The sequence below is a fragment of the Mus musculus genome, chromosome 15 (assembly GCF_000001635.26).
Source record: "Mus musculus strain C57BL/6J chromosome 15, GRCm38.p6 C57BL/6J".
Lineage (NCBI taxonomy): Eukaryota > Metazoa > Chordata > Mammalia > Rodentia > Muridae > Mus > Mus musculus.
Window position 1 is genome coordinate 28,306,795 of NC_000081.6, and position 24,210 is coordinate 28,331,004.

The window sequence follows — 24,210 nt, forward strand, 5'->3', positions numbered from 1 at the left end:
AAGGATTTTGGTATCTCTGAGAGGCAGGAGCTCTGTCATGAAGCTTATGGGTCCCTGTCCTGAGGAAAGGGTATATTCACGTCTCTCCTAAGATGACGTGAAAATTTTTGCAGTGCTGAGAAGCAAATCAAAGTCCCAAATGAACCCTTAAACTGTATTTTTATCTTCTTCGCTATGAAGAAAAATACATGGTATGTTAGCTTACGTAGTGTATGAAGTTAACGTTTATAAAAGAATAAAGAAATTCTATCACTCACTCTGAAAAAAAAACCCACCCTTTCTCTGTTAGGATATGACAGGCTATTTAATAAAATGTACCACAAACCAACACTGAAGCCTTAACATGGGGAAAACAGATGGTGGCATGGTCTTCCCTCCTCTTCCCATTCTGGGAGTCAGCCCCTATGCTCACAGAGCTTTGTCCCTTCCTCCCTGCAGATACTTGGAGAAGAAAAGGCTGTGTTTTCCTCGCTTCTTTTTCGTCTCAGATCCCGCTCTGCTGGAGATTCTGGGCCAGGCATCGGACTCCCACACCATCCAGGCCCATTTGCTGAACGTGTTTGACAACATTAAAACTGTCAAGTTCCATGACAAGGTCGGCCCAGAGTTAATCACTGCCTGTAATCTGTGTGTCAGAGTGTTAACCATCACTATCAAGTACTTCTGTAACATCGTGTTTACAAAAGATTTGCTTCCTTGTTATTAACTCTTTGCCGGTAATGAAAAGCAAACTCTGAGAGCCAAGTTTAGACTTCTATGATTTATTACTGTCCAAAATGTAGATTAAATAAGATCAAGAATATATTGTATAGAACCAAGAAGCTGAGGCAGGAGGACTGAAAATTTGAGGCTTGCCTGGACTATACCATAAATTCAAAGCTAACCTGACTAGACTAAAAGCCCTCATTGCAAAATTTAAATTATTTCACTCTTTTTTTTTCTACTCCTACTTTGTTTATGGTATCAAGGAGTTGTGTGTATTATCCAATTCGATGGAGAGTACATTTGCATAGATTCCACAAGACACTGTTTAGTCCATCCTTGTATCCAAAATTCCTGGGAAAATGACCTCTCCCTTTAGATGTTGTGTTCAGTCCTCTGGTGCTTGTAACAACTCAGTAATATTCATTTATTCACCCTATCAGACAGATTAATTTATTGAGTAGCTATCATGTGCCAGATGCTTTGTTTAAGAATGGGAATATCCCAACCAGCCTCAGGGAACTCAGGCTCTGATGGAAAAGACAGAGAAGTAGACAGATGGAGCCTACAGAGTTCACTTAATGGAGTGCCAGACCTCTTGCATGGTAAGCAGTTAGAAGCCAGCCATTATGGTCAGGCACCTTGCTGTGTGCCACAATGAGGCTGGCTGTGTGGTTTCCAGGGAGAATAGATCATCTATCTTATCCAGAGATTCCAATATTAAGTTGCCGATACACGTGGACAAAATGATTATTGTGTTTGTGTTAAGCACATGTTGCATAATAAAGCCTGCCAGGGAGACCAAATGTGGTATATATATACGAAATTATATAGAATCTCTCCATGAGTAAACTCGTCTTGATTGATGGTTTGAGGAAGATTGGACTGTTAGCCAGGTAGGTGAAGAAGGGGGGTGTGGTTTGGTCAGAAAGAAGTATGTGTGAGAGCTCAGAGGTATGTACAGCCCAGATCAGAACTGCAAGTGTGTGAGCCACAGTTTCTATAGCTTAAAACAGAAGCTTCGAGCTCTTGCTCTCAATTCTGGAGGCTCAAAGGCAGAAATTAGATGATGGCTGAGTTGATTGTCTATGAGGAGACTGTACTGGCTGGTTTTGTGTGTCAACTTGACACTAGCTGGAGTTCTTATAAAAAAAGGAGCCTCCCTTGAAGAAATGCCTCCATGAGATCCAGCTGTAAGGCATTTTCTCAATTAGTGATCAAGGGGGGAGGCCCCCCTTGTGAGTGGTACCATCTCTGGGCTGGTGGTCTTGGGCTCTATAAGAAAGCAAGCTGAGCAAGCCAGGGGAAGCAAGCCAGTAACATCCATCCATGACCTCTGCATCAGCTCCTGCTTCCTGACCTGCTTGAATTCTAGTCCTGACGTCCTTTGGTGATGAGCAACAATGTGGAAATGTAAGCTGAATAAAGTCTTTCCTCTCCAATTTGCTTCTTGTTTATGATGTTTGTGCAGGAATAGAAACCCTGACTAAGACAGAGACCCTGAGAGATACTTTTGTTGATGCTTCTGCCATAGTTTTCACAGCTTTTTAACAGCTCTTGGTGCTCTGTCCAGCACACAGCACTTTAATATCTGCCCTTTGTGTGTCAAATCTGGTTTTCTTGTAAGGTCAAAAGGCCAACTAATCTTTCCAGGAAATCTAATTCATCATAAACTCACTGTAACCTGGTGAGGTATGCAAAGATTCTGGTTTCCAATAATTTTAAATCCATAGGCAGTGGTGTTTGCAATTTTATGTTTTTTTAAAAAATGTAATTCAAGTTACAATAGGAAGTGGTGAACAAAAGAACAGAGCATGATGGGTAGATTCCAAAGGCCACGTGAGCAATACCATGGACACACTCTTTCTAGCATGGAGGCTTCCAAGTTGGACACCCAATGTGTGCTTTAGGAAGTTTGATGTAATTGTATGGTGAGCTGGAAGGAAGCAAGGGTGAGGAAGGCAGACCTGCTGCAGGAGGCTTGGCAGGAGGGCATAGAAGTAAGGACAGGGTGCATTCTAATGCTCAGGAGCAATGTTCTTGTTAACCTATGGAATATGTAGGTTAATGCTGTCTGATGTCAAGGAACTACTCCTAATGGAGTTGCCACTATGTTTCATTGTACGCATTTTTCTTTCTTTTTTATACATTCTACTTTTGCTCTATTCTGCTCCCTCCCTCCCTCCCTCCCTCCCTCCCTCCCTCCCTCCCTCCCTCCCTTCCTTTCTTTCTTCCTTTCTTTTGTTAATTGTCTGAGATCTGGACTTGCTGTGTAACAAAGGCTAGAATCACAGGCTGGTTTCAAGTCTGGAATTCTCCTACCCTATCCCTCCAAGTGCTAGGATTACAGACATTTGCAAGCATGGCCACATGTCTAACCATTTTTTATTAAGGCCAGCACTGAAAGAGCTCTAAAGTAGTGTTTCTTTTCTGGCAGTAGTTTGTCTTTGTGCTTATATTTACCAACAACTCAATTCTTAAATAAAAAAAAAACCCTATACATCAAGAAGGAAATCCTTCATGACATTTGAAGAAACCTTGCTGCTGTAGTAATGGGATTTTTGCCTTCAATAGAAAAGTTTTTCACAGTCTCAGGTTGAGGAGCAAGGGTTGTTTGTCTCCTAGTTTGTAGGTTAAATGCCTACTTATCTTTAGTTTCTGTGTAATAGTTGCTTCTGCAGATAATTCTGCCTTGGCTTTTTTGTTTGTTTGTTTGTTTCCACCACAAAGTTGGTATGTACATCCAGAAAATGTACAAAATAAGGTCCTGATTTCGTGGGTTCTAAATTTCATAAAATTATAAATACCAAACACAAGCGAGGAGACTGGAGCTTAAGAGGAACTGGCCTCTCAGATCGTGTCAGTATACATAGCACTATGTCTCAGCCCTAAAGAATGGTTTGTTGCTGGTTTACTTTTTATAACCAAAGAGCAAAAACACCAGCAACTGTTTGCACTGCCTTCATGCCATTTTACTTGTCATGCTCATGAGCAGAGATGCAGAAAAGGTGCCTTCTTTCAATGGCTAATACATACAAGGAATTTGGTCTTTGTTCTGTCTTCCATAAGGAGTTCCATAAGGATCTAGGTCTTGCACTCTAGACAGCACACTCATGATGCAGCACTGCCCAGAGACTGAAGGGAAATGAGCAGAACAGGGGTTGGACTTGATTAGAGGACACACGAGACTCCTCTCCTGGAGCGCACTGGGCTTGGCACAGGGTCAGAATTACTTTGTCTTGGCTCTGTTCTTATCATCATAAGGTCATTGATCAGGCCTTTCCTAATGTCAACCAATAGCCATGTGGTGTAGACTTATAGCCTCGTCGTGAGCTCCATGCTGCCTGGAGGATTTTAGAATTTTTTCTCTTCCATCAGCATATTTGTATTAAGTTTTGCTTTTAGAAATAAGTTCAGCCCTTTAGAGTTCTGATGAGTTGGAATTGACTTACGTTTCTCCTATAGATTTTAAAGCTAGCTTTTGGTTGCTGCTTTGAAATGACTTTATGTCCTGGTTTGCCCTCTGTTTTATGATTTGCACCTTAACTTGTAATGGGAAGGGTGGCACTGACAAAGGGCACAGAGGAAAGGTATTTCTTATTTTTATATGAACAGAGCTATCTTTTTCATCTTCTAACTTAGATCTATGATCGGATTCTGTCAATCTCCTCTCGGGAGGGCGAGACAATTGAATTGGACAAGCCTGTGATGGCAGAGGGCAATGTGGAAGTCTGGCTTAATTCTCTGCTGGAGGAGTCACAGTCCTCATTACATCTTGTGATTCGCCAGGCAGCTGCAAATATTCAAGAACCCGGTTTCCAATTGATTGAATTTCTTTCTTCCTTCCCCGCTCAGGTCAGTGGATCCAAATTGGAAAGTTTTTTAAATCTTAGATATTGCCTATATATGCTTCATAAGTGGCACATTTTTAGTCTGACCAAATATTAAGATTTTCATAAGGACTTACTAAATATGGATAAGCTTAAACATTTTAACTATTGGCTATTTGTTCATATATAACTGTATACTTAAAGATTATTGGGGATCACATATATATATATATATATACACACACATATTTATATACATGTACATACATACACACACACATATATATATATTTAACTTAAGACAGTTTTTCTGTTATGAATTCTCCTTATACATACACATACATCATACTTAAATCATAAACACTACTCAGAGTACACTTAACTAGAAAAATGTTCCTTAGTATTAAAATACAGGAAACAAGTTCTTTTAGTCCTGGTGACCAATAAAGATTTTATGAGTGTCTACTGTATACAAACACTGTGCCCATTTGAGTAAAGTCACCTTATTTTAATTCCTTATCTGCAAATGACTTAAAAATCTATTTGGAGAGAAGCATGAACTAAACATGTGTGGCCTAAGATCCCAGGAGAGACACAGATACCTCAGGCGGCTTCCCATGCTATCCCGTTAGATAAACAATATGAATGGAGTCCATGGACTTTGAAACAAATCAAAGAAGTTAATATCATCAAAGCCATCCATTTGTGTATGACCTTTGATGCTCCATTGTGCTGTGATTTCTTTATAAATTTTGAATTCCATGCAAGTTGTAACTCTACTGTGTACACTCTATTTTTGTTTGTTTGTTTGTTTGTTTAAAACCTCTACAAGGTTGGATTATTAGGAATTCAGATGCTATGGACCCGGGACTCAGAAGAAGCCCTTCGAAATGCCAAGTTTGATAAGAAAATCATGCAGAAGACCAATCAGGCCTTCCTAGAGCTACTGAACATGCTGATCGAGATTACCACGAAGGACCTGAGCTCCATGGAACGGGTTAAATACGAGACTCTGATTACTATCCATGTGCACCAAAGGGACATCTTTGATGACCTGGTAAGTGCTTTATAAACGTCATGTGTCATACACAGAAAAGTAAATGCTAGACACCATCTCTGCTCACCCCCTGGACTGATGAGATTGAATTCGTGCAAAGGTCAGAATCAGGTGGAGGCTTGCTGATCTCAGAGCACTCATGTCAAACTGTCTTTTCGGCCTTAAGCTGGAATTCCAGTCCTATTCTGATAATCTATACCACATCACTGGGACAACGAGGTATGACTTTAAAATTCTTGGTGGTTGTTTTAGATGCTAAAATGTCACGCGGCATCCCCCAAAAGCTTTTTGTCTGTCTTGTTTTCCTTGTAGTTATTGGTCAGACATCACTGTTTTCTTGGGGGCAGATATAGACACATTGGCAACAGAGCTGCTTAGCATTTCTTTGAAGGGGGGGGGGACTTTGACAAATCCCATCCCTCACAAATCGTTTGCAAACACAAGTTGTTGAATGCCAAGTGGCTGCAGCAGATGCCATTCAGACTGGGATGGAAGGGGAGAGAGGCCTACAAACAGTTATGATACAATGTATGACAAGAACCTACCATTGTCCTCTTCTATAGAGTGTAATATTAGGTGAGAGACAAGAAGGGCTTATGTGCATAGTTTCCTGGATTGTGTCTCTGCTCCACCATGTAAGAAAAGATTATCAAAGATTGGTCCTGATGTGGTGGAATCACAAGACTGCATTTTCAAACTGTTTGTGCTAATCTTCTCACCTAACAGCTAAGCACACTGTTTGGCTCTTAGAGAAATAAAGGAAGGGCACAGGGTAATTTTAGACTTCTTATTTGTTCAGAAGAAATAATTAAAGTATCTTAAAGTTTTGGTAAACATTTTAGACAAAAACCATCGCCAGGTATTAACCTGACATTGAAATGTTAGGATTTTTGGCCCGTTGAAAGAAAATTCTTATGGGAAAAAAAAAGGAGAAAAAGAAAAAACAAAACAAAACAACCTACACCCAGTAGTTTGATCATATTAGTAGATTACTTTTTTTTTGTAATGAGATTATTGTAGCTCTGTCTTTGTATTCTCATAGATTGAATCTCGTGTTTCAGATAATTTGGAACTGTGCACGAAGGGCAACAGTTATAGACACGGCTCTTACTATTGAACTGGAACGCTGGTCCATGTTGAGGGGCAGGCCTGGAGTGGCCCTGACTCCTCCCACTCTCAAAGCGTCTTGGGTTTCTTTTTGATCAGTAACTGATTGGGTCACGTGACGTGAAGCTTGCTGCCTTGCAGCCACTTGGGTTTCCCCCTTCTCTGCTTTGCGATCTGTGCAAATGCTAATGTGTCCACTTAAGCTAGGGACTCATCTCAGGTCTAACGCGGCACACCTTTGAATTTCAGTGTCACATGCACGTCAAGAGCCCTACGGACTTTGAATGGCTGAAACAGTGCAGGTTCTATTTTAAGGAGGATTCTGACAAGACGATGATCCACATCACCGACGTGGCTTTCATATACCAGAATGAGTTTTTAGGCTGCACTGACAGACTTGTCATAACACCGCTCACGGACAGGTGATTGGGGGGGGTTCTGTCGTTCCACAGCCATTTTCTCCTCCGCCCAGCGTTCCGTCTCTTGGGTGGCTCAGGGGACTTTTTGCCAACAGCTCTTTCATAGCAAGGCCTTTGAAAGTTAGTATTTCTGACTTTGCACCTGTGTCTTCACATGGGATTCAGGTTGGTGGTTGAAATAAACCTGGTTTCTCTTGCCTTCAGCTCTGCAAAGGCAAAGTGGAAATGCCTCTGTGAACATCGAGTGGACAAGGAAGGAATTAGATACTGTGAGCTGCTAGGTGTGAATCACAGTGGGTAGCAAAGGTTACTTTATTAACTTCAGCACCTGTTCTTCAGAGAAACAATTAAGGTGTTTTTATTTATTTATTGGTTATTTTATTTATTTACATTTCAAATGTTATCCCCCCTTCCTGATTTCCCTTCTGCAAAACCCCCATCCCATCCACCCCACCTCCTGCTTCTATGAGGGTGCTCTCTCATCCACCTAACCCACCCACTACGGCCTCACCGCCCTGGCATTCCCCCACGCTGGAGCATCAAACCTCCACAGGATCAAGGGCCTGGCCTCTCATTGATGCCTGATAAGGCAATCCTCTGCTATATATGCAGCTGGAGCTATAGTTCCCTCCATGTGTACTCTTTGGTTGGTGGTTTAGTCCCAGGGAGTTCTGGAGAGTCTGGTAAGTTGATATTGTTGTTCTTCCTTCAGTCCTTCCCCAACTCCTCCATTAGGGTCCTGTGCTCAATCCAGTGGTTGGTTGCAAGCATCCACCTCTGTATTTGTCAGGCTCTGGCAGAGCCTCTCAGGAGTCAGCTATATCAGGCTCCTGTCAGCAAGCACTTCTTGGCATTAGCAATAGTGTCTGGGTTTGGTGTCTGCAGATGGGACGGATTCCTTGGTGGGGCAGTCTCTGGGTGGCCTTTCCTTCAGCTCTACTCTTTGTCCCTATCTCTCCTTTCTACAAGAGCAATTCTGGGTTAATACTTTTGATATGGGTAGGTGGCCCCATCCCTCAACTGGGGGCCATGCCTAACCTCTGACTATGGACTCTACCCCTAGGTTCTTTCTCCCCTTTGTTGGGCATTTCAGCTAATGTCCTTCCTGTTGGGTCCTAGGAACCTCTTGCTTTCCTGGTTTCTAGGACTTTCTGTTGACTACCCTCAGTTCCCCATCCCCCATTGCTCCTCACGTCTGTTCAATTTCCTGAACCTCTGTACTTCTCCATCTCCTCCAACACCTGATTGTGCTCCCCCTTTTCCTCCCCCCCTTTTCCCTCCCAGGCCCCTCCCTCCCTCTACCTCCCGCGATTTATTTATTTATTTTTTTGTTCCTCCTTCTAAAGAGGACCGAAGCATCCGCACTTTGGTCTTCCTTCTTCTTGAGCTTCATATGGCCTGTGAGTTGTATCGTGGGTATTCAGAGCTTTTAAAAGGTGGAAGAAAACTGAGGGAAGCACAATTGAAACTCGGAAGACTGGTGGGGGTGTGCAGGAGGATGTGGGCGTTGCCATTTCTCTTCCCTTTGCCTGTCACTTGCCATTTATGCTGGTTAATTACAACTGTCAGCTTGAGTGGTGTAAGAGACACCCAGGCCATCCATCATCAACACCTGGAGTTGTCTTCAGGGCTTTTCCCGTAAGAGCTAACTGAGAATGGGCTAGGGTCTCAGAATGAATCGTATGTGATAAGGAGAGAGCCGGCAGAGTACCAGCTCCCACCCCTGTCTTTTCTGACACGGTGAGATTCAGGATTTCCTCTCTGAGAGCACTGTCAGTGTCCACCTTCTGCTAGGTCATAGGAAGTATTATACAATGCTGTCGCTTCTGTCTGGAAAAAGCCCTGAATTTTTGCCCTCTATTTTCAGACCCCTTTCTGTGTTCTCTGTTTCTTTCTACATTGCTTGTCTCAAATGTACTCTGTTCAGACATGTTAATTTTATACTGTTATAATGAGAGATAACATAAGTTCAGATGCTTAAACCACACAGATCTATTATTTTACCCTTCTGGAAATCTTAAGTGCTGCATTCCCCCATAGAGACACAAGGGGGCACCATTTCCCACCTTTGAGAAGAAGTCATTCCAGCTCCCTGGAAGCCGCTTTGTCCCTTGCCCCGTGGTCTCTCCTTTCACCTGGAGAAACACAAGCAGTGGCTGAATTCATGCCCCGTTGTCCAGCTCCCCATCTTTCCCCGACTCGTGTCTTTCAGATGTTTTTCTGTCTCCTGCTTCCCCATAACAGACTGAATCCAGGCAATCCAGGATAATGTGTCCACTCCAAGGTCCTCACTGATAATGTTGCTTCATGGGCATCCTCTTGCTACTTGCTGCTCTATTACACATCAGGGTTCTTGTCCAGCTGCACTGCACAGACCTCACATGGCCCTGAAGAGCATCTACATGCTAACCCCAGAGCACACCCAGCCACAGTGCCTTCCCTGAGCCCCTGGCACATGTATCTATCCAACTGCTGACGGGACATGCCCATCTGGATGCTCACAGACTATTTATTTATTGACAGTATGTTTGATTAGCTCTTACCATTTTCATTCTAGTCATTGGCCATTCTATTTTCTCCCCATGGTGGTGTCCACATCCTAACTCTGGAATCTTCTATCCCGACTTCACCAAGCAAGAAATCCCTGGTGCACCCTTGATGTCTGTCCTCTTTGATGTCTGTCTGTCCTCCTTTGCTCTCCACTACTCAGTCCATGATCAACATCTGGAATGTGACTCCATTTCTTTTTAACCCTTTTCTGCAGTCTTTTGTGATCCACTGCAATCCCTGACCTAGACTATTATCACAGTCTCTTAGCTGGTTTCCATACATTGTGCCCTGTTGTCTGTTCCCAGTATGGATAGCAGAATATAAGCAAGATGGTGCCACTCCTTTATCTCCAACCCTCCACTTCGGCTCCATCTCACAGAGGGTCAAGGCTACTGTCACATCAGTGTATGAAGCCTGGTACAGGCTTCCCTGGCCACATCTATCTTTCCTTTGTTAGTCACTTTCATCCACATGCTCTTTGGGGGTCCTTTTCCTTTTCCTCTTCCTCTTCCTCCTCCCTCTCCCCTCCCCTCCCCTTTGCTACCCTCCCCTCCCCTCCCCTCCCCTCCCCTCCCCTCCCCTCCCCTCCCCTCCCCTCCCCTCCCCTCCTCTCCTCTCCTCTCCTCTCCTCTCCTCTCCTCTCCTCTCCTCTCCTCTCCTCTCCTCTCCTCTCCTCTCCTTTCCTTCCCTTTCCCTTCTTTCCCTTTCCCTTTTCCCTTTCCTCCCCTCCCCTCCCTTCCCCTCCCCTCCTTCCCCCTTCCCTTTTCTCCACTCCCCCTTCCCCCTCCCCCCTTCCCCCTTCCCTTTTCTCCCCTCCCCTTCACTTTACATCCAGATCACAACCTTCCTCCTCTCCTCCCAGTTCCAACCTCACAAACTCCTCCCCTAGCTATCCCTCTCTTTAGAGAAAGGGAAGGTACCAGCCCACCTAGGGGATGGGGATCCTACAGGTAACTATTCAGAAACAATTTCCTTTCCCTGCTCCAATTGCTAAGGGTCCACGTAAGACCAGGCTACACATCTGCTACAAACGTACAGGGGGCCTAGGTCCAGCCCACACATGTATTTAGTTGGTGGTTCAGTCTCTGTGAACCCCCCACAGGTCCAGGCTAGTTGACTCTGTAGGTGTTTTTGTATTGTTCTTGACCCCTCTGGCTCACTTAGTTCTGTGACCCCCTCTTCTACAGGACCCTCTATGGGGTTTCCTTAAACAGACCCAGCACAACTTCAGCTTTGCCTGGTAGAGAATGGTGTGACTTCTTCATTTCTCTGCTCAGATGTCATTGTGGGGTGTCTTGTGACTCACATTAGACAGATGAAGTGGGTCCGAGTTCCCACAACATGCATACCCAGATTCTTTCTTCCCTTTTTAATTAATCATTCCATTCGCTTACATCTCAAATGGTATCCCACTTCCTGGCTACCCCTCCACCAACCCCCATCCCACATTTGCCCTTTCCCCTCCCCTTTGCCTGTATGAGGATGCCCCCCTACCCCCACTCACTGCTTCAGCTTCCCCTAAGCTGGGGCATCAGATCTCCCTGAGACCAAGGGCCTCCCCTCCCATTGCTGTCAGGCAAGGCCATCCTCTGCTACATATGCAGCTGAAGCCATGGGTCCCTCCAGGTCATTCCCAATTATTATTAACCAGTTTTCTTTCTTGAAAATTCAAGCCCCGTGAGTCAGGTTTCACACGATGTGCTCACTGAAGTACCTGTCACATAATAGTTGCTAAAATAAATAATTCCTGGAGGAACAGAAGAAATTAGCTTTTTCACAATGAAGTAAGCAGATGAAGAGAAAGTAGAAAGTTGGGAGGGGGAAGCTTTTCTGGTTTTAAAAATTATTAGTTCATTTTATACTCCTGTGCACACACTGGATATCTACTTGTCAAAATCTGAATTTTCATATACATGTGTGAGGTTCGATCTTTTGGCTGCTTGGTTATTTCACCATTACAAGCCCAAGCAGCTTGATAGCAAAGTGAGTATTTGCAACTTTAAGTGCGGACAGTTCTGAAATTCATTTTAGATTTTCTCCCCCACACTCATTTCCTGAATTTCTTTAGCTTGAAGGTGTGAGAAGTGAGGCACTGTTTGCGGCTCGTGGTTCAGAGTACTAAGGCCTTCTGCCCTATTACAGGAAGAAAGCTCCTCACTGAAACAAACACTTTATAAGGGTATAATTTTGGAGGCTCTGGCGCACACGGTCAGCCTGTGCTGACTGACCTGTGAAGTCTGACAGCCATGACAGCTCTTTCTTAGCTGAAGAGCTTCACATTACATGCATACGCCTGTTGACATTTCAGACGGTCAAATGGCCGTCATCAAGTGATAAAAATATACATGGCCTTCCTTTAAATCTCATAATGACTTTAAGGACCACCCTCCTTCCACTTCTGAGCACACACACATAGGCTAGGATGTCTTCACTACTGCTGTTATGCAGGCAGAGGCCAGATGAAACCAAGGGCACACTTAGCATCCTTGTTCACGAAGGTACAGAAAAGCACAAAGCATTTTCTCCTGATACAGTGAAATAGTTTCCATGACTACTTGACTCTCCCCTTAACAGATATGGGGTCTTGGGCGAGATCCCTGACCTCTCTCACTTGTTTATTTTGGAATACTTATATAGACTATATAGAATCATGCATGAAAGTCTTTGTCTTAGCTGCTTTGGAGTAGAGGTGACATAAACCTGATAGAAGAATTCAGAGAATTTATTTTGGCTCATGAATTAAAGTCAGCTTGGTCTGCATACTTCCAGGTTCACCTGAACTACATAGAAGTATCCGACACACACACACATAGACACATGCACAGACACACACACACACACGCACAGACACACACAAAGAGAGAGAGAGACAAAGAGGCAGAGAGACAGAGAGAGAGACAGACACAGAGACAGACATAGACAGAGATACAGAGAAGAGAGACAGAGAGACAGAGACAAAGAGAGACAGAGAGACAGAGACAGTCAGAGACAGATGACAGAGAAAAGGAGAGACAGACATAGACAAGCAGAGACATAGAGAAGAGAGACAGAGTTGCCGCAGACCTTCTGGGTCCCTGTGTCTGCGTGGAACGGGGTCTCTCGACGCAGGTGGGCAAAGCATGGATGAATGACAGACAGACAGACACACACAGGAGAGTTTGTGTGGAATCTGAATGTAATTTTTCAAATCGAACATCAGACTTTTTATGCAGAAGACAATAAGGAAGTTGGGTGACATACCCACAAGGTACAAATGAGGTAACCGGATGCTTAATGACTCTTACACAGAACAGAGGAATGAAAATGCAAAGACTGGCAGGAACTGGGCAATAAAATAACTGAGACAGAGTCAGCCCTATCTAAGGTCAGCTATAGTCTTAGAAGCCAGGTGTGAGAACTTTTCACTCCTAGGGCAAGGACTTTTACACCCAAGTCATGGTTCTAACTAGGGAGTTCCGTTCTAGCTAACCATCTCATGAATAATGCAATACTCTAAAACCACAGCCGGATCTACTTCCTAAACCATTGTAAATTCCTGTATATAGATAGGTGTAACTCAGCTATAATTCTAAATATCTATTCTGGTTTCTCCTACGGTCAGAAACTTCTTTCTTCCTTAGTGATGGTAAATTCCTGTGAAGGGCAGTGACCTAACTTTTACTCAAAGAGATAGTGTAATACCAGGGGCAGTACTGAATTCCAAGCCCAAGGTCTTGCTAAGGACGAAGTAGGACTGTTGGAACACTGGTGGACGGCTTTAGCTATGTCAGGATTCAATCTTAAAAGGCACTTATGATAGGAAAATATTGAAAGAGAGCACGTGGATCCATACACTAGACTAACGCGGGAATGGAATGCGGGAATGAAAAATTACTGTATGGGTAGGGAACGCTAGACTCCAGGAGGAGAGCTTCCTTGAAACTCTTTTGCCTCATGAGTGACTTTTAAGCCTCTTGGCTTATCCAGTTGACTCGACCAGAGAGCGTAGCACAGAGTAGAAGACAGAGCCAGAGAGAGACAAAAGGCAGGGGAGAGAGTGTCCTTCCCTTAGGTACTTGAGGATAGCATAATGATTATGAGACTGTGTGTATGAGACTGTGTGGTGAGCTTACTTACCTCATGGTGGACAGGAGGCCGGCAGAGGGAGGAATGTAGGTGGAACAAAGCAAGATACATTCCCTAAGAACACCTGCAGTCTGTGATTCCTCCAATTAGGCCTCAATTGCTACATTTCACCACACCCAGTGACTCCAGCATATTATGCTCCACCAGGCAATTAATCCATGGGTTAGGACAGAGGCCTGAAGAGTCAGTCATCACTCCCCAGCTAATCAGCTTGCAGCTGTACAACCAATTACATAAGCCTGGGGGTGGGGATTTCATTAAAATCATGCTACCTCCCTTCTGTGTGCGGAGTGTGTTCCTGGATCCTCAACAAGTGCCTGAAACCACAAACAGTACTCAACACTGTGGGCATTACTCTCTTCCTACACATACACATTCACGTTGAGATGTGATTTATAAATTATGCATAGCAGGAGACTATCAGTCACTGAAAAAAAGGAATTGTAGTAAAAGTTCTACAAATATGTCTTTATCTCTCTTAAAATATTCATTTCATAGACTTTAGGTAATGGCAACTTCAGAAGATGAATGCACGGATAAGGAGGAATTGTATGTACCCAGAGAAGTGTGTAGATGGTCCTCCCTCCACCCTTCCCTTTGTCTCTCTCCATCTTTGTGTCTCCCGCTGTCTTTTGTTTTCTGTGTTTCTGTCTCTCTGGCTCCATCGTTCTCTCCCAATTCCTATGCCTCTCTCACTGTGTATTTCTCTCTGTCTCTCACTGTTTTTCTTTCTCTGTTTCCATCTGTGTGTCGATTTCTCTGTCTCTTATTGTTCCTCTTTTTCTGTGTCTCTGTCTGTGTCGCTATGTCTCCGTGTGTGTGTGTGTATGTGTGTGTGTGTGTGTGTGTGTGTGTGTGTGTGTGTGTTGTATCTGGGATCCTACTATACAGCTCAGGTGGATCTGGAGATATGAAGTCCAGCTGACTTTAATTCTTGATCGTTATCCATCTGGCCTTAGCCTACTGCATTATCTGCTCTGTGTTGGCCAACCAAGTGCTGGGGATACAGGAGTGGCTCACTATGCCTGGCTCATTGCTTTTCTTAACCATGGAATACACATTGTTTAGCGACCTTTTCTATTGGCTTTCCTTAAGCACATAACTGTGCCCTAGTTCAAAGTCTGTAATTAACGCCATTTCTCAACAAAGGAAGAGCCTTGCTAGTACATGTGCTCTGTTGCTTTCCTTCAGAACCAACATGTGTGGAAGGCACATGTCTTTATATGTGATAAGAAGCCTTTATAATGTTATGGATGCTCAATAGCAATGGCAGCAACAAAGTTGCCTGATCACAGGTTTCAAGAGCTCTGCAGGACAACAGTGAGTGGCTGGAGTTGCTTCATTACCTCTCGAGGCTAGACGTGCCCTGAGTCTGACAGAAAGGACTTGGCTAGCAGCTATGGGCTAGACTAAGTATCAGCTCTTCTCCTGAGATCCAGAGCAGAGTGACTCCACTGCGTGAGCATTTTCCTCATTTGTGAGATGGGAACAGGGACTTCCAGTCTTGTGAGAAATATTAAAAATGAGTGGCAAGTTCCCGTGCTTGACCCAGTTACTCTCAGCCCCTGCTGCCTTGAGGGCCAGTTCTGTTGGGCAATGGCCAGCCTGTTCTTATCTCATGGAGACTTTCTGACTCAAAGCTCCAAAATCTCTCCATCCAGCTCTCTGAGTACCCACTGGTGTTACCATGTCAGCCCCATGGTGTTTCAAATCCCCCCATGGCCTTTGTGGTGCACATCTGGCAAACCCATGCTGTTCTCTTTTGAGCCCTGTCGAACTGCCGTGTGAAGGAAAATGCCACACAGACTTAGTTTAGAAACAATGGTAACTCAATCTCTGGGCACAACAACTCGAATCCTAATCTTGTAAGCCATATGCAATCTAAATCCTCCACTGGTGAATCCTGGTGGATCTGCCATTGAAAACCAAGAGTCACTAGCAGCCACATCTTGTCCTTGATATCCCTATCCAAAAAGCCTGGTTTTCAGGAACTCATTTCTAGTAGAGAACCTGGCAGACCCCAGTCTGCGCACTTGATATTCACTTCACCGGGTGCCTGTTTTTATTTCTCAGGTCCATAGGAACACTTTTCTGTTCAGCCATAGGAAACAAAACTGGGCCAGCTTACGAATTATTTTCTTTGGCAACACCAGGTGGTGCTGGGAATCAAGTAATCGATATCCGATTTCCAGGGTAAAATTTTTCCTTTACAGGCTTTTTTTTTTCTTTTTTTTTTTTAATACTTGCTCACCAAATCTTTCATGTGTTATCTTCGTATTAGATGTGGAAGGGATTGCAGGTGCTCCCAGGCCGACCTACAATGTTATTATCCAGCAATGTGTTGTTTAAAACTGAGATTTTGTGGGCCTGGGGAGATGGCTTAGGGATTGATAACACCTGCTTCTCTTGCAGAGAATCTGGGTTCTCCTCCCAGTAGCTGCATCACAACTCACAACTATCTATAGGTCCAGTGCCTTCCTTCTTGTCGCCTCTATAGGCTCTTGCTCATACATGGTGCACATAAACTTACACACACTACATTCATGCTCATAGAACATTAAATTAAATCAACGATATGGAGTTATGAGCTCTTACATTCAAAAGACAATGAATCTGTTTAAATGACTCCCAGTCTGATGAATAGAATGTATTTTTCTCTTTTTTCTCATGCTTTGAATTGAGTTTGGGTATGTTAGACACACTCTACTGTTTAGCTACATCCCAAGATTATGATTTTTTTTTTCCCCTAGGAGACAGGATCTCACTACACAGGAATACAACTCGTGTTACCATGACCAGTTTATTTATTTTTAGTTTTTCAAAAACAAAATTTCTTCTGTATTTTTGAGGTTTACAGCCCAGTGTAGTAGACAGGGATAGTAGGTGCTTGTCCCCATGATGCCTGTGAGCACAGATGGCAGCTCACAGTTACTTATTATGGAGAGAATCTTGGCTAAAATCTACAAATTCTGATGATGACTGCTAGTACAATATAGTCTTATAATATAATTGCATGTCTGATATCTATATTTACTGACCCTACAAAATTGATATGAATCATCTACCTTACATCTTACTTCCTGTTTCCATTTCTGCCTCTGGCCATTATTGATTTATTCTCTATGTATTCTGCCTACCTTCTTCCTAGCATGCGGTTAAAATCATTATGTCTTTTAGTGTCTGGCTTATTTTACTTAGCAAAATTTCTTCCATCATGCTCACCAAATGGCAGGGTTTTCTTCCTTTAAAAATTAATCAATTAAACAATCAATCAATTAATTAATTTTATATCCGACTACATTTCCCCTCCCCCTCTCCTCCCAGTCCTTCCTCCCACACCCATCCCTCCTCCAATGGGGCAACCCAGGCATATTAAGTTGCAGTAAGATGAGGCGTATCCTCTCCTATTGAGACTAGACAAGGCAGCCCAGTAGGAGGAAAGGGTTCAAGAGGCAGGCACCAGGATCACAGACAGCCACTGCTCCCACTGTTAGAAGTCTCACATGAAGACCAAGCTGCACAATTGTAAGATATGTGCAGAGGCGCTACGTCAGTCCCATGTAGGCTCCAGTTAGCGATTCAGTCTTGTGAGCCCACATAGACCAGCTTAGTTGATTCTGTGGGGTTTCTTGTGGTATCTTTAATTTCTCTGGCTCCTATAATCTTTTTGCCTCCTGCTCTGCAGGGTTTCCCAAGCTCTGCCCAGTGTTTGGCTATGAGTCTCTTACACCTGTTTCTGTCAGTTGCTGGGTGAAACCTCTCTGAGGACAGTTATACTAAGCTCCTGTCTGAAAGTAGAGCAGAATATTGGTAATAAGTGTCAGGGTGGGCTCCCTCTCGTGGCATGGATCTCAATGGACCAGACATTAGTTGGCCTTTCTTTCAATTCCTGTTCCATTTCCACCACAGCACATCTTTTAGGCAGGACAAATTGTAGGTCAAAGGTTTTGTTCCTGGGTTGATGTTCCAATTCTTCCATTCCTGTCTAGTTACAGGAGATAGCCAGTGTGGCTCCATATCCCCCATTGCTAGGAGTCTTAGCTGGGCTCACCATCCTGGGAGTTTCCATTGTCCTAGGTTTCTAGCTCATCCCAAAGATGCCCTCCTACCCATTTCCGTTCTTCCCCACTCTGTCCTCCTCACACTTGATCCCTCCTGTTCCCCTCTCCACCTCACCTCCCACCCAGTTCCCTCCCTCTATCCACCCCTGATATCTATTTTATTATCCCTTCTCAATAAGATTCAAGCATTTTTCCTTGGTCCCTCCTTGTTACCTCCTTGTTACTTACTTTCTTTGTGTCTGTGGATGGTAGCACAGTTATTCTGTACTTTATGGCCATATGTGTTTGTCTTTTTGGGTCTGGCTTACCTCACTTGGGATGATATTTTCTACTACCATCCATTTGCCTTCAAATTTCATGATGTCAGTGTTTCTAAAAGCTAATTAATATTCCATGTGTGAATTCACTAAATTTTCTTTATCCATTTTTTCAGTTGAGGGATGTCTAGGTTGTTCACAGTTTCTGGCTGTTACAGATAAAGCTGCTATGAACATAGTTGAGCAAGTGTCCTTGTGATATGGTGGAGCGTACTTTGGGTTTATACCTAGGAGAGGCACAGCTAGGTCTTGAGGTAGATCTATTCCCAATTTTCTGAGAAACCATCAGATTGGTTTTCAAAATGACTGCACAGGCTTGCACTTCCATCAGCAATAAAGGATTGTTTCCCTTGCTAAACAGCCTCTCCAACATGAGCTGTTGCTTGAGGTTTTTATCTTAGCCGTTCTGACAGGTGTAAGGTGGACTCTCAGTTGTTTTCTTTTTAAAGACTGAAAAACATTCTGTTCCATAAAACCGTATTTTGAAAAATTCATTCATTCATTAACTGACAATTGCATATTTTTAAGTCTACTACAAGTATCAATTCTCTGACAACTGGGTCTTTTCTTGGCCTCCAGTGAACATAGCAGGGTATATATTTATGAAGGGGTGATTTTATTTTATTGTTTTGTGTATGCACCTAGATGAGAGATTGTTAGCCGGGCTTGGTGGCACACGCCTTTGATCTCAGCACTCGGGAGGCAGAGGTAGGCAGATTTCTGAGTTCAAGGCCAGCCTGGTCTACAAAGTGAGTTCCAGGACAGCTAGGGCTATACAGAGAAACCCTGTCTCGAAAAACAAAACAAACAAACAAACAAACAAACAAACAACAACAACAACAAAAAAAACCCAAAAGCCCCCCAAATAGATGGGAGATTGTTGGGGTATATGTTAGTGCTGTCTCTCTGCTTGCTTTCTTTCTTCCCTCCCTCCCTCCTTCCCTCCCTCCCTCCCTCCCTCCCTCCCTCCCTCCCTCCCTCCTTCCTTCTTTCCGTTCTTTGTGGGGGAAGAAGTTTATACCATTTACCATAATGACTTCACTAAGTCACCAGCAGTATGCAAACCCCTCTCCAATGCTTGTTTTTACCTTTTTAGTAACATCCATCCTTTAGGGTACCAGATGATATGTAGCAATATGCATTTCCCTCATGGTCAGTGAGCCTGACTCAGTGTTAGTCTTTTGATATGGAGAGACTTCTAGGGAAGGCCTGTCAGATAAATGTTGTCAACTCTCTATCCTAGTTTCTCATGTTTATACATCTGAATAATTATAATAAATAATATCCTAAAGCCTGAAAAATATCAGTAGAGAAATCTGCTTAACTTTTTACAGACATCTTATACTTATTTGCCCAGAGATGACCTCCTTCTCTTTCCAGAGTACATACCGACATACATGAGGACATTTGTCTTAGGATGTAGGTTTGCAAATTATCTATAGGGAGATTGGTCCTCTTTCTGCATCCTTCTGCATCACCAACAAGTTTGTTTCTCTGTGATGTCTGAGTGCCTTTGGGATGCCCTAGCAAGTTTCTAACAACAAGTTGGCCCTGCAGGTGCTATATCACATTGGCTCAAGCTCTGGGCATGAGCATGGGAGGAGCCCCTGCTGGTCCCGCAGGGACAGGCAAGACAGAGACCACCAAGGACATGGGCCGATGTCTTGGGAAATATGTTGTAGTTTTCAACTGCTCGGACCAGATGGATTTCCGAGGACTTGGGCGGATATTCAAAGGTGAGCACTGTGCTTTTTTTCAGTGACTGAGAAATTTCAGATCAGGTGAAATTTCTTGCTAAGATTTATCTCTTAGGATGGTCAGTGCAGCTTCCTGGTGGCACATGCTTAGGCTACAGGGCAATTTGATTCAGTCTGCAGCAGCAATAACAGCCAAATATTTGTATATTTTTTCAAGAGCTGGATACATCTCAGTGTCACTTTTTCCGGTTTGTTTTATTTGACAAGCTCAGTCTTAGCGGCACTAGGTGGATGGGAGGCTCATGTAATTTCCCCTTTGTAAAGCACTTGTCGTCAGTAATACCGTTGGATGTTTACAGACAGCCTGCCAACATCTTGACTGCTTGGGGCCTCTGGATGCACCATTTATTTTCTAACTCCAGTTTTGAATAAACCGATCTCTGGTTCACTTTGGCAGCTGTGTAATATCCGTTTTCTTGGTTTTCAGACATGATGTACTAATTGGATTTTCCATTTAATTTCCTTTCTAAGGACTGGCACAGTCTGGGTCCTGGGGTTGCTTTGATGAATTCAACCGTATCGATCTACCAGTTCTGTCAGTTGCAGCCCAGCAAATCTCCATTATTCTCACGTGTAAAAAGGAGCATAAAAAATCTTTCATTTTTACTGATGGAGATAATGTGACCATGAACCCAGAATTTGGACTTTTTCTAACCATGGTAAGTTAGTTATTGCTAGAAGAGCCAGCCATTGAAATGCAACCCAGCCTTGTCATCTCAGCTCACACCTCTCCTCAGTCCCATGTCACCTGAGCATCAAGCATGCAAACGGTGATTGTAATTATCATTTCTGTTTGAAAACCTTTAAGAGCTAAACAAAGCTCATATTAATAACTCATGACTTAGACGGTCCAGGCAAAGGAAGAGTGAGATATGTAAATGAGCTGCCCAGTTGACATTCCAGATCTGTGTCGTGTGCATAATGAATCTCTTAATATCATGCTGGCATGTCCTAGCTGTTCCAGGAGCGTGTCACTCATCTTTGGGTTTTGCTTCCATTCAGAACCCTGGCTATGCTGGACGCCAGGAGCTCCCGGAGAACTTGAAGATCAACTTCCGCTCTGTGGCTATGATGGTCCCTGACCGGCAGATTATCATCAGGGTGAAGCTGGCCAGCTGCGGCTTCATTGATAACGTAGTTCTGGCCAGAAAATTTTTCACGCTCTACCAGCTGTGTGAGGAGCAGCTCTCGAAGCAGGTGTGCTACTCTGAAGGTCTTTATAGAGTTAGCTACATTTCTTCTTTCTGTTCATTGGAATATTTTCATTTCTTTTAAAGATTGTTGAGGAATGTCATATAGGTGTGCAATGAATTTTAAGGAATCTACCTCATATTCTGTCCCCTTCAATTCCTCCTTTATCCACTTCACTACTTTTCTCTCTGAATTCCATGAGCTCTTAAAGCAATCAGTTGAGTTCCCTTAGTGCATGGACATAGAGCTATCTACTGGAGGATAGGTTGCCTCTCAGGCTGGATGCTTGTTAAAAACCAACTCTTCCACTCTCAGAAGCTGCCAATTACCAATAGCCCTTCAGCTTAGACTAGAACTCTTGACAATGTACCTTTGGCACTAAGTATAAAATGACAAAGCTTGTGTGTGTATAGGTACACGTGCATTGTGTGTACAATGGCATGTGGAGGCCAGAGGTCAGCTTCATGAACTGTACCTAAGGTATTGTCCACCTTGGCTTTTGACACTGTGTCTCTCACTGGCCTTAGGCTAGCTGAGTAACCTAGGACCAGTGAGAACTAGGAACACCTTTCTGATTTTCCAGCGCAATGAATTTATGTGTGTGCCACCATGTCTGGTTTCCTGCCCAACTCCCCTCCCACTGGTTTTCAAACTGATGTCTGATCTTCATGGTTACACAGCAAGCACTTGACCTACAGAGCTATCTCCCAAGACCCAACAAAATTGATTTTCTCTAGACTTCTGTTAAGAAGTACATTTAAAGAAAGAGCTATTTTTAGCACAGAAGTGACGTGGTAACTCTGCAAACTGACTTACAAGCTATAATATGAATGATATTGCTGTTGGCAATGTATATAACCTGCGTGTGCATCCTGGTATATGAGGCAATGTCATAGTTTTCAGGAACTCTTCCTATTGACCCCTAAGCTTGCCCATGTATTTAACTAAGCTTATTGACTAATTGCTTTTTCTTTTGTAAATTCTTGACAGTTTCCTATATGTTTGGGACAGCAGATAAAACCCTACCAAGAGTTAATGGCTAGGAGACATGAGTTAATCACATATTACATCTGTATTAATTATCTATCACCAACTAACAATTTTAGTCACAAGCTCAGTGGCTTGAAAGACTGGACAGCGTTTCCATGTCTGAGGAGCTGAAGACAGCTTCAGTGGGTCTGATATATGTCAGAAGGCTGCAGTGAAGGTGCTGGCCAGAGCTTTGATTCCATCTCACTCTTGATTAGGCATCATTGGGCATCAGTTTAAGGAGTTATCTTCTCTCTAACTTCTGTTCTTTGGATGTAGAGAACGTTCCCTGCCCCTGACTCCTGCCCTTGTCTTCACTGCTTCAGTATTCCACTCCTATGGTCACATCCACAAAGCCCCCATGAAATGACAGGATCAGTGCACACAGAGTGGTCATCCTCTTGCAGATACCACTTCAGGCTCATAGATTTAACACAATTCTATTTTTCAAAGGAAGTTTTCCCTTGTTAACTTGATCCACTAACACTTTGAAGTCACTGTTACTTTTGGGCACATTTACTTAGACTTTTATTTCTTTGTTGTTGTTCTTCTACTTTAATTTTATTTATTAAAGAGTACACTGTAGCTGTCTTCAGACATACCAGAAGAGGGCATTGGATCACTTTACTGATGGTTGTGAGCCACCATGTGGTTGCTGGGAATTGAACTCACAACCTCTGGAAGAGCAGTCAATGCTCTTAACTGCTAAGCCATCTCTTCATCCCTTCTTTGTTCTTCCTTAGAGATTGAATTCCTTGAATTCAGGAACTGACATTGAATGCTTTCTGTATTCCATTCTCAATACATTAGCACCGAGTGAGGTGTGACACTCCCTTAAGTGAACCAATGGCTTTCAATTTTATTTTTGTTTTAATTTAATTATAATTTTATTTTGTAAAATATGTAACATACTATATCAGCCATTTTAAGTGTACAGTTCATTATAGGCATATTTATAACATATACAGAAAATTTTCATAATTTCTTTCATTACTAAATAATAAAACTATGATGTGACAGCTCCTCTTTCCCACCTCCCAGCCCCCAGCAGCCACTATTCTAATTTTCTAGCAACTTAATAGCTAACTCATGTAAATAAAATCATACAGTGTTCTTCTGTGGCTGTAACATCTTCAGGTTCATGTGTGATGTGGTGTGGAGTTCCTTCTTTACGTGACTATGTAATGCTCCACTGTGTAAAAGGGCTGTGTTTTGCTTCTTCGTTCATCTGCGGCAGGGCATCTCGACATCTCGGCATCTAGGCTGCTCCCTGCTATCTTCTGTGAGCAGTAGGGTATGAATATTACATATTATTGTTCAAACATCCCTTTGAGACTGGGAGTGTTGCATCATATGGAATACTTTTTAAGTCTTTAAGACAATGTCTCACTCTGTTTGTTATACACGTTGGCCTGGAATTTGCCATTTAGTCTTGAAGCTGAAATCCTTCGGTATTTTCCAGGTGCTGGAATGGGCCTTTGCCCATGCACCTGGCCTGATTGCTTCATTTTTAATTTTTTAGAACTGCCAGCTGTATTCCACAGTGGTTGGATAATGGAATTTTAATTATTCACCTCATATATGCTACCATTTGGAATATAGAACTCTTGTAATTATTATACGAAGCAGAAAGCTGGGGCATGGCTCCAGATTTAGCAGAATTCTTCCTCCAGGTGATCCTGGGATGTGGCTTCTTCTCCTTATGCCTAATATCCCTACATTATTAGTAAAAGTTTTTGAGTGTCATGTCTGAATTATTAGTAAAAGTTTTCAAGTGTCATGTCTGAGTTTAGTTCTGCGCCTGGATTTTAGGTATAGTGACACCGATGCATTTTCATAGGTATGAATGATTGAGAGGAAGGTAAAAGAATGTCACAGTGTAAGAGGAAATGTATACCTTTCCCGTTTATTTAGACATATCTTGGTCTTAATGCAAGGACTTAAGCTAATGATGGTACAAGGAAAGTCTCTTAGATAGTCTTCAGTTTTCAACAAGCATATCAATAAAGAACATTTTTGTTCTATTTTTTGACTTCTTAATTGACTTGCTGTGAACGTTACATTA

The 24,210-nt window shown here is 43.0% G+C and overlaps 1 protein-coding gene across 2 annotated transcripts in view; it reads left to right on the forward strand.

Moving 5' to 3' along the window:
* Nucleotides 1-24,210, forward strand: part of Dnah5 (dynein, axonemal, heavy chain 5) — a 317,192-nt gene that overhangs the window by 151,941 nt on the left and 141,041 nt on the right. For both annotated transcript variants that reach the window (XM_006520014.2, NM_133365.3), the window contains exons 32-38: nucleotides 439-595; nucleotides 4,345-4,557; nucleotides 5,365-5,589; nucleotides 6,946-7,118; nucleotides 19,726-19,904; nucleotides 20,397-20,584; nucleotides 20,928-21,122. In XM_006520014.2, the coding sequence (XP_006520077.1) occupies nucleotides 439-595; nucleotides 4,345-4,557; nucleotides 5,365-5,589; nucleotides 6,946-7,118; nucleotides 19,726-19,904; nucleotides 20,397-20,584; nucleotides 20,928-21,122 (1,330 nt within the window). The remainder of the gene's footprint in view (nucleotides 1-438; nucleotides 596-4,344; nucleotides 4,558-5,364; nucleotides 5,590-6,945; nucleotides 7,119-19,725; nucleotides 19,905-20,396; nucleotides 20,585-20,927; nucleotides 21,123-24,210) is intronic.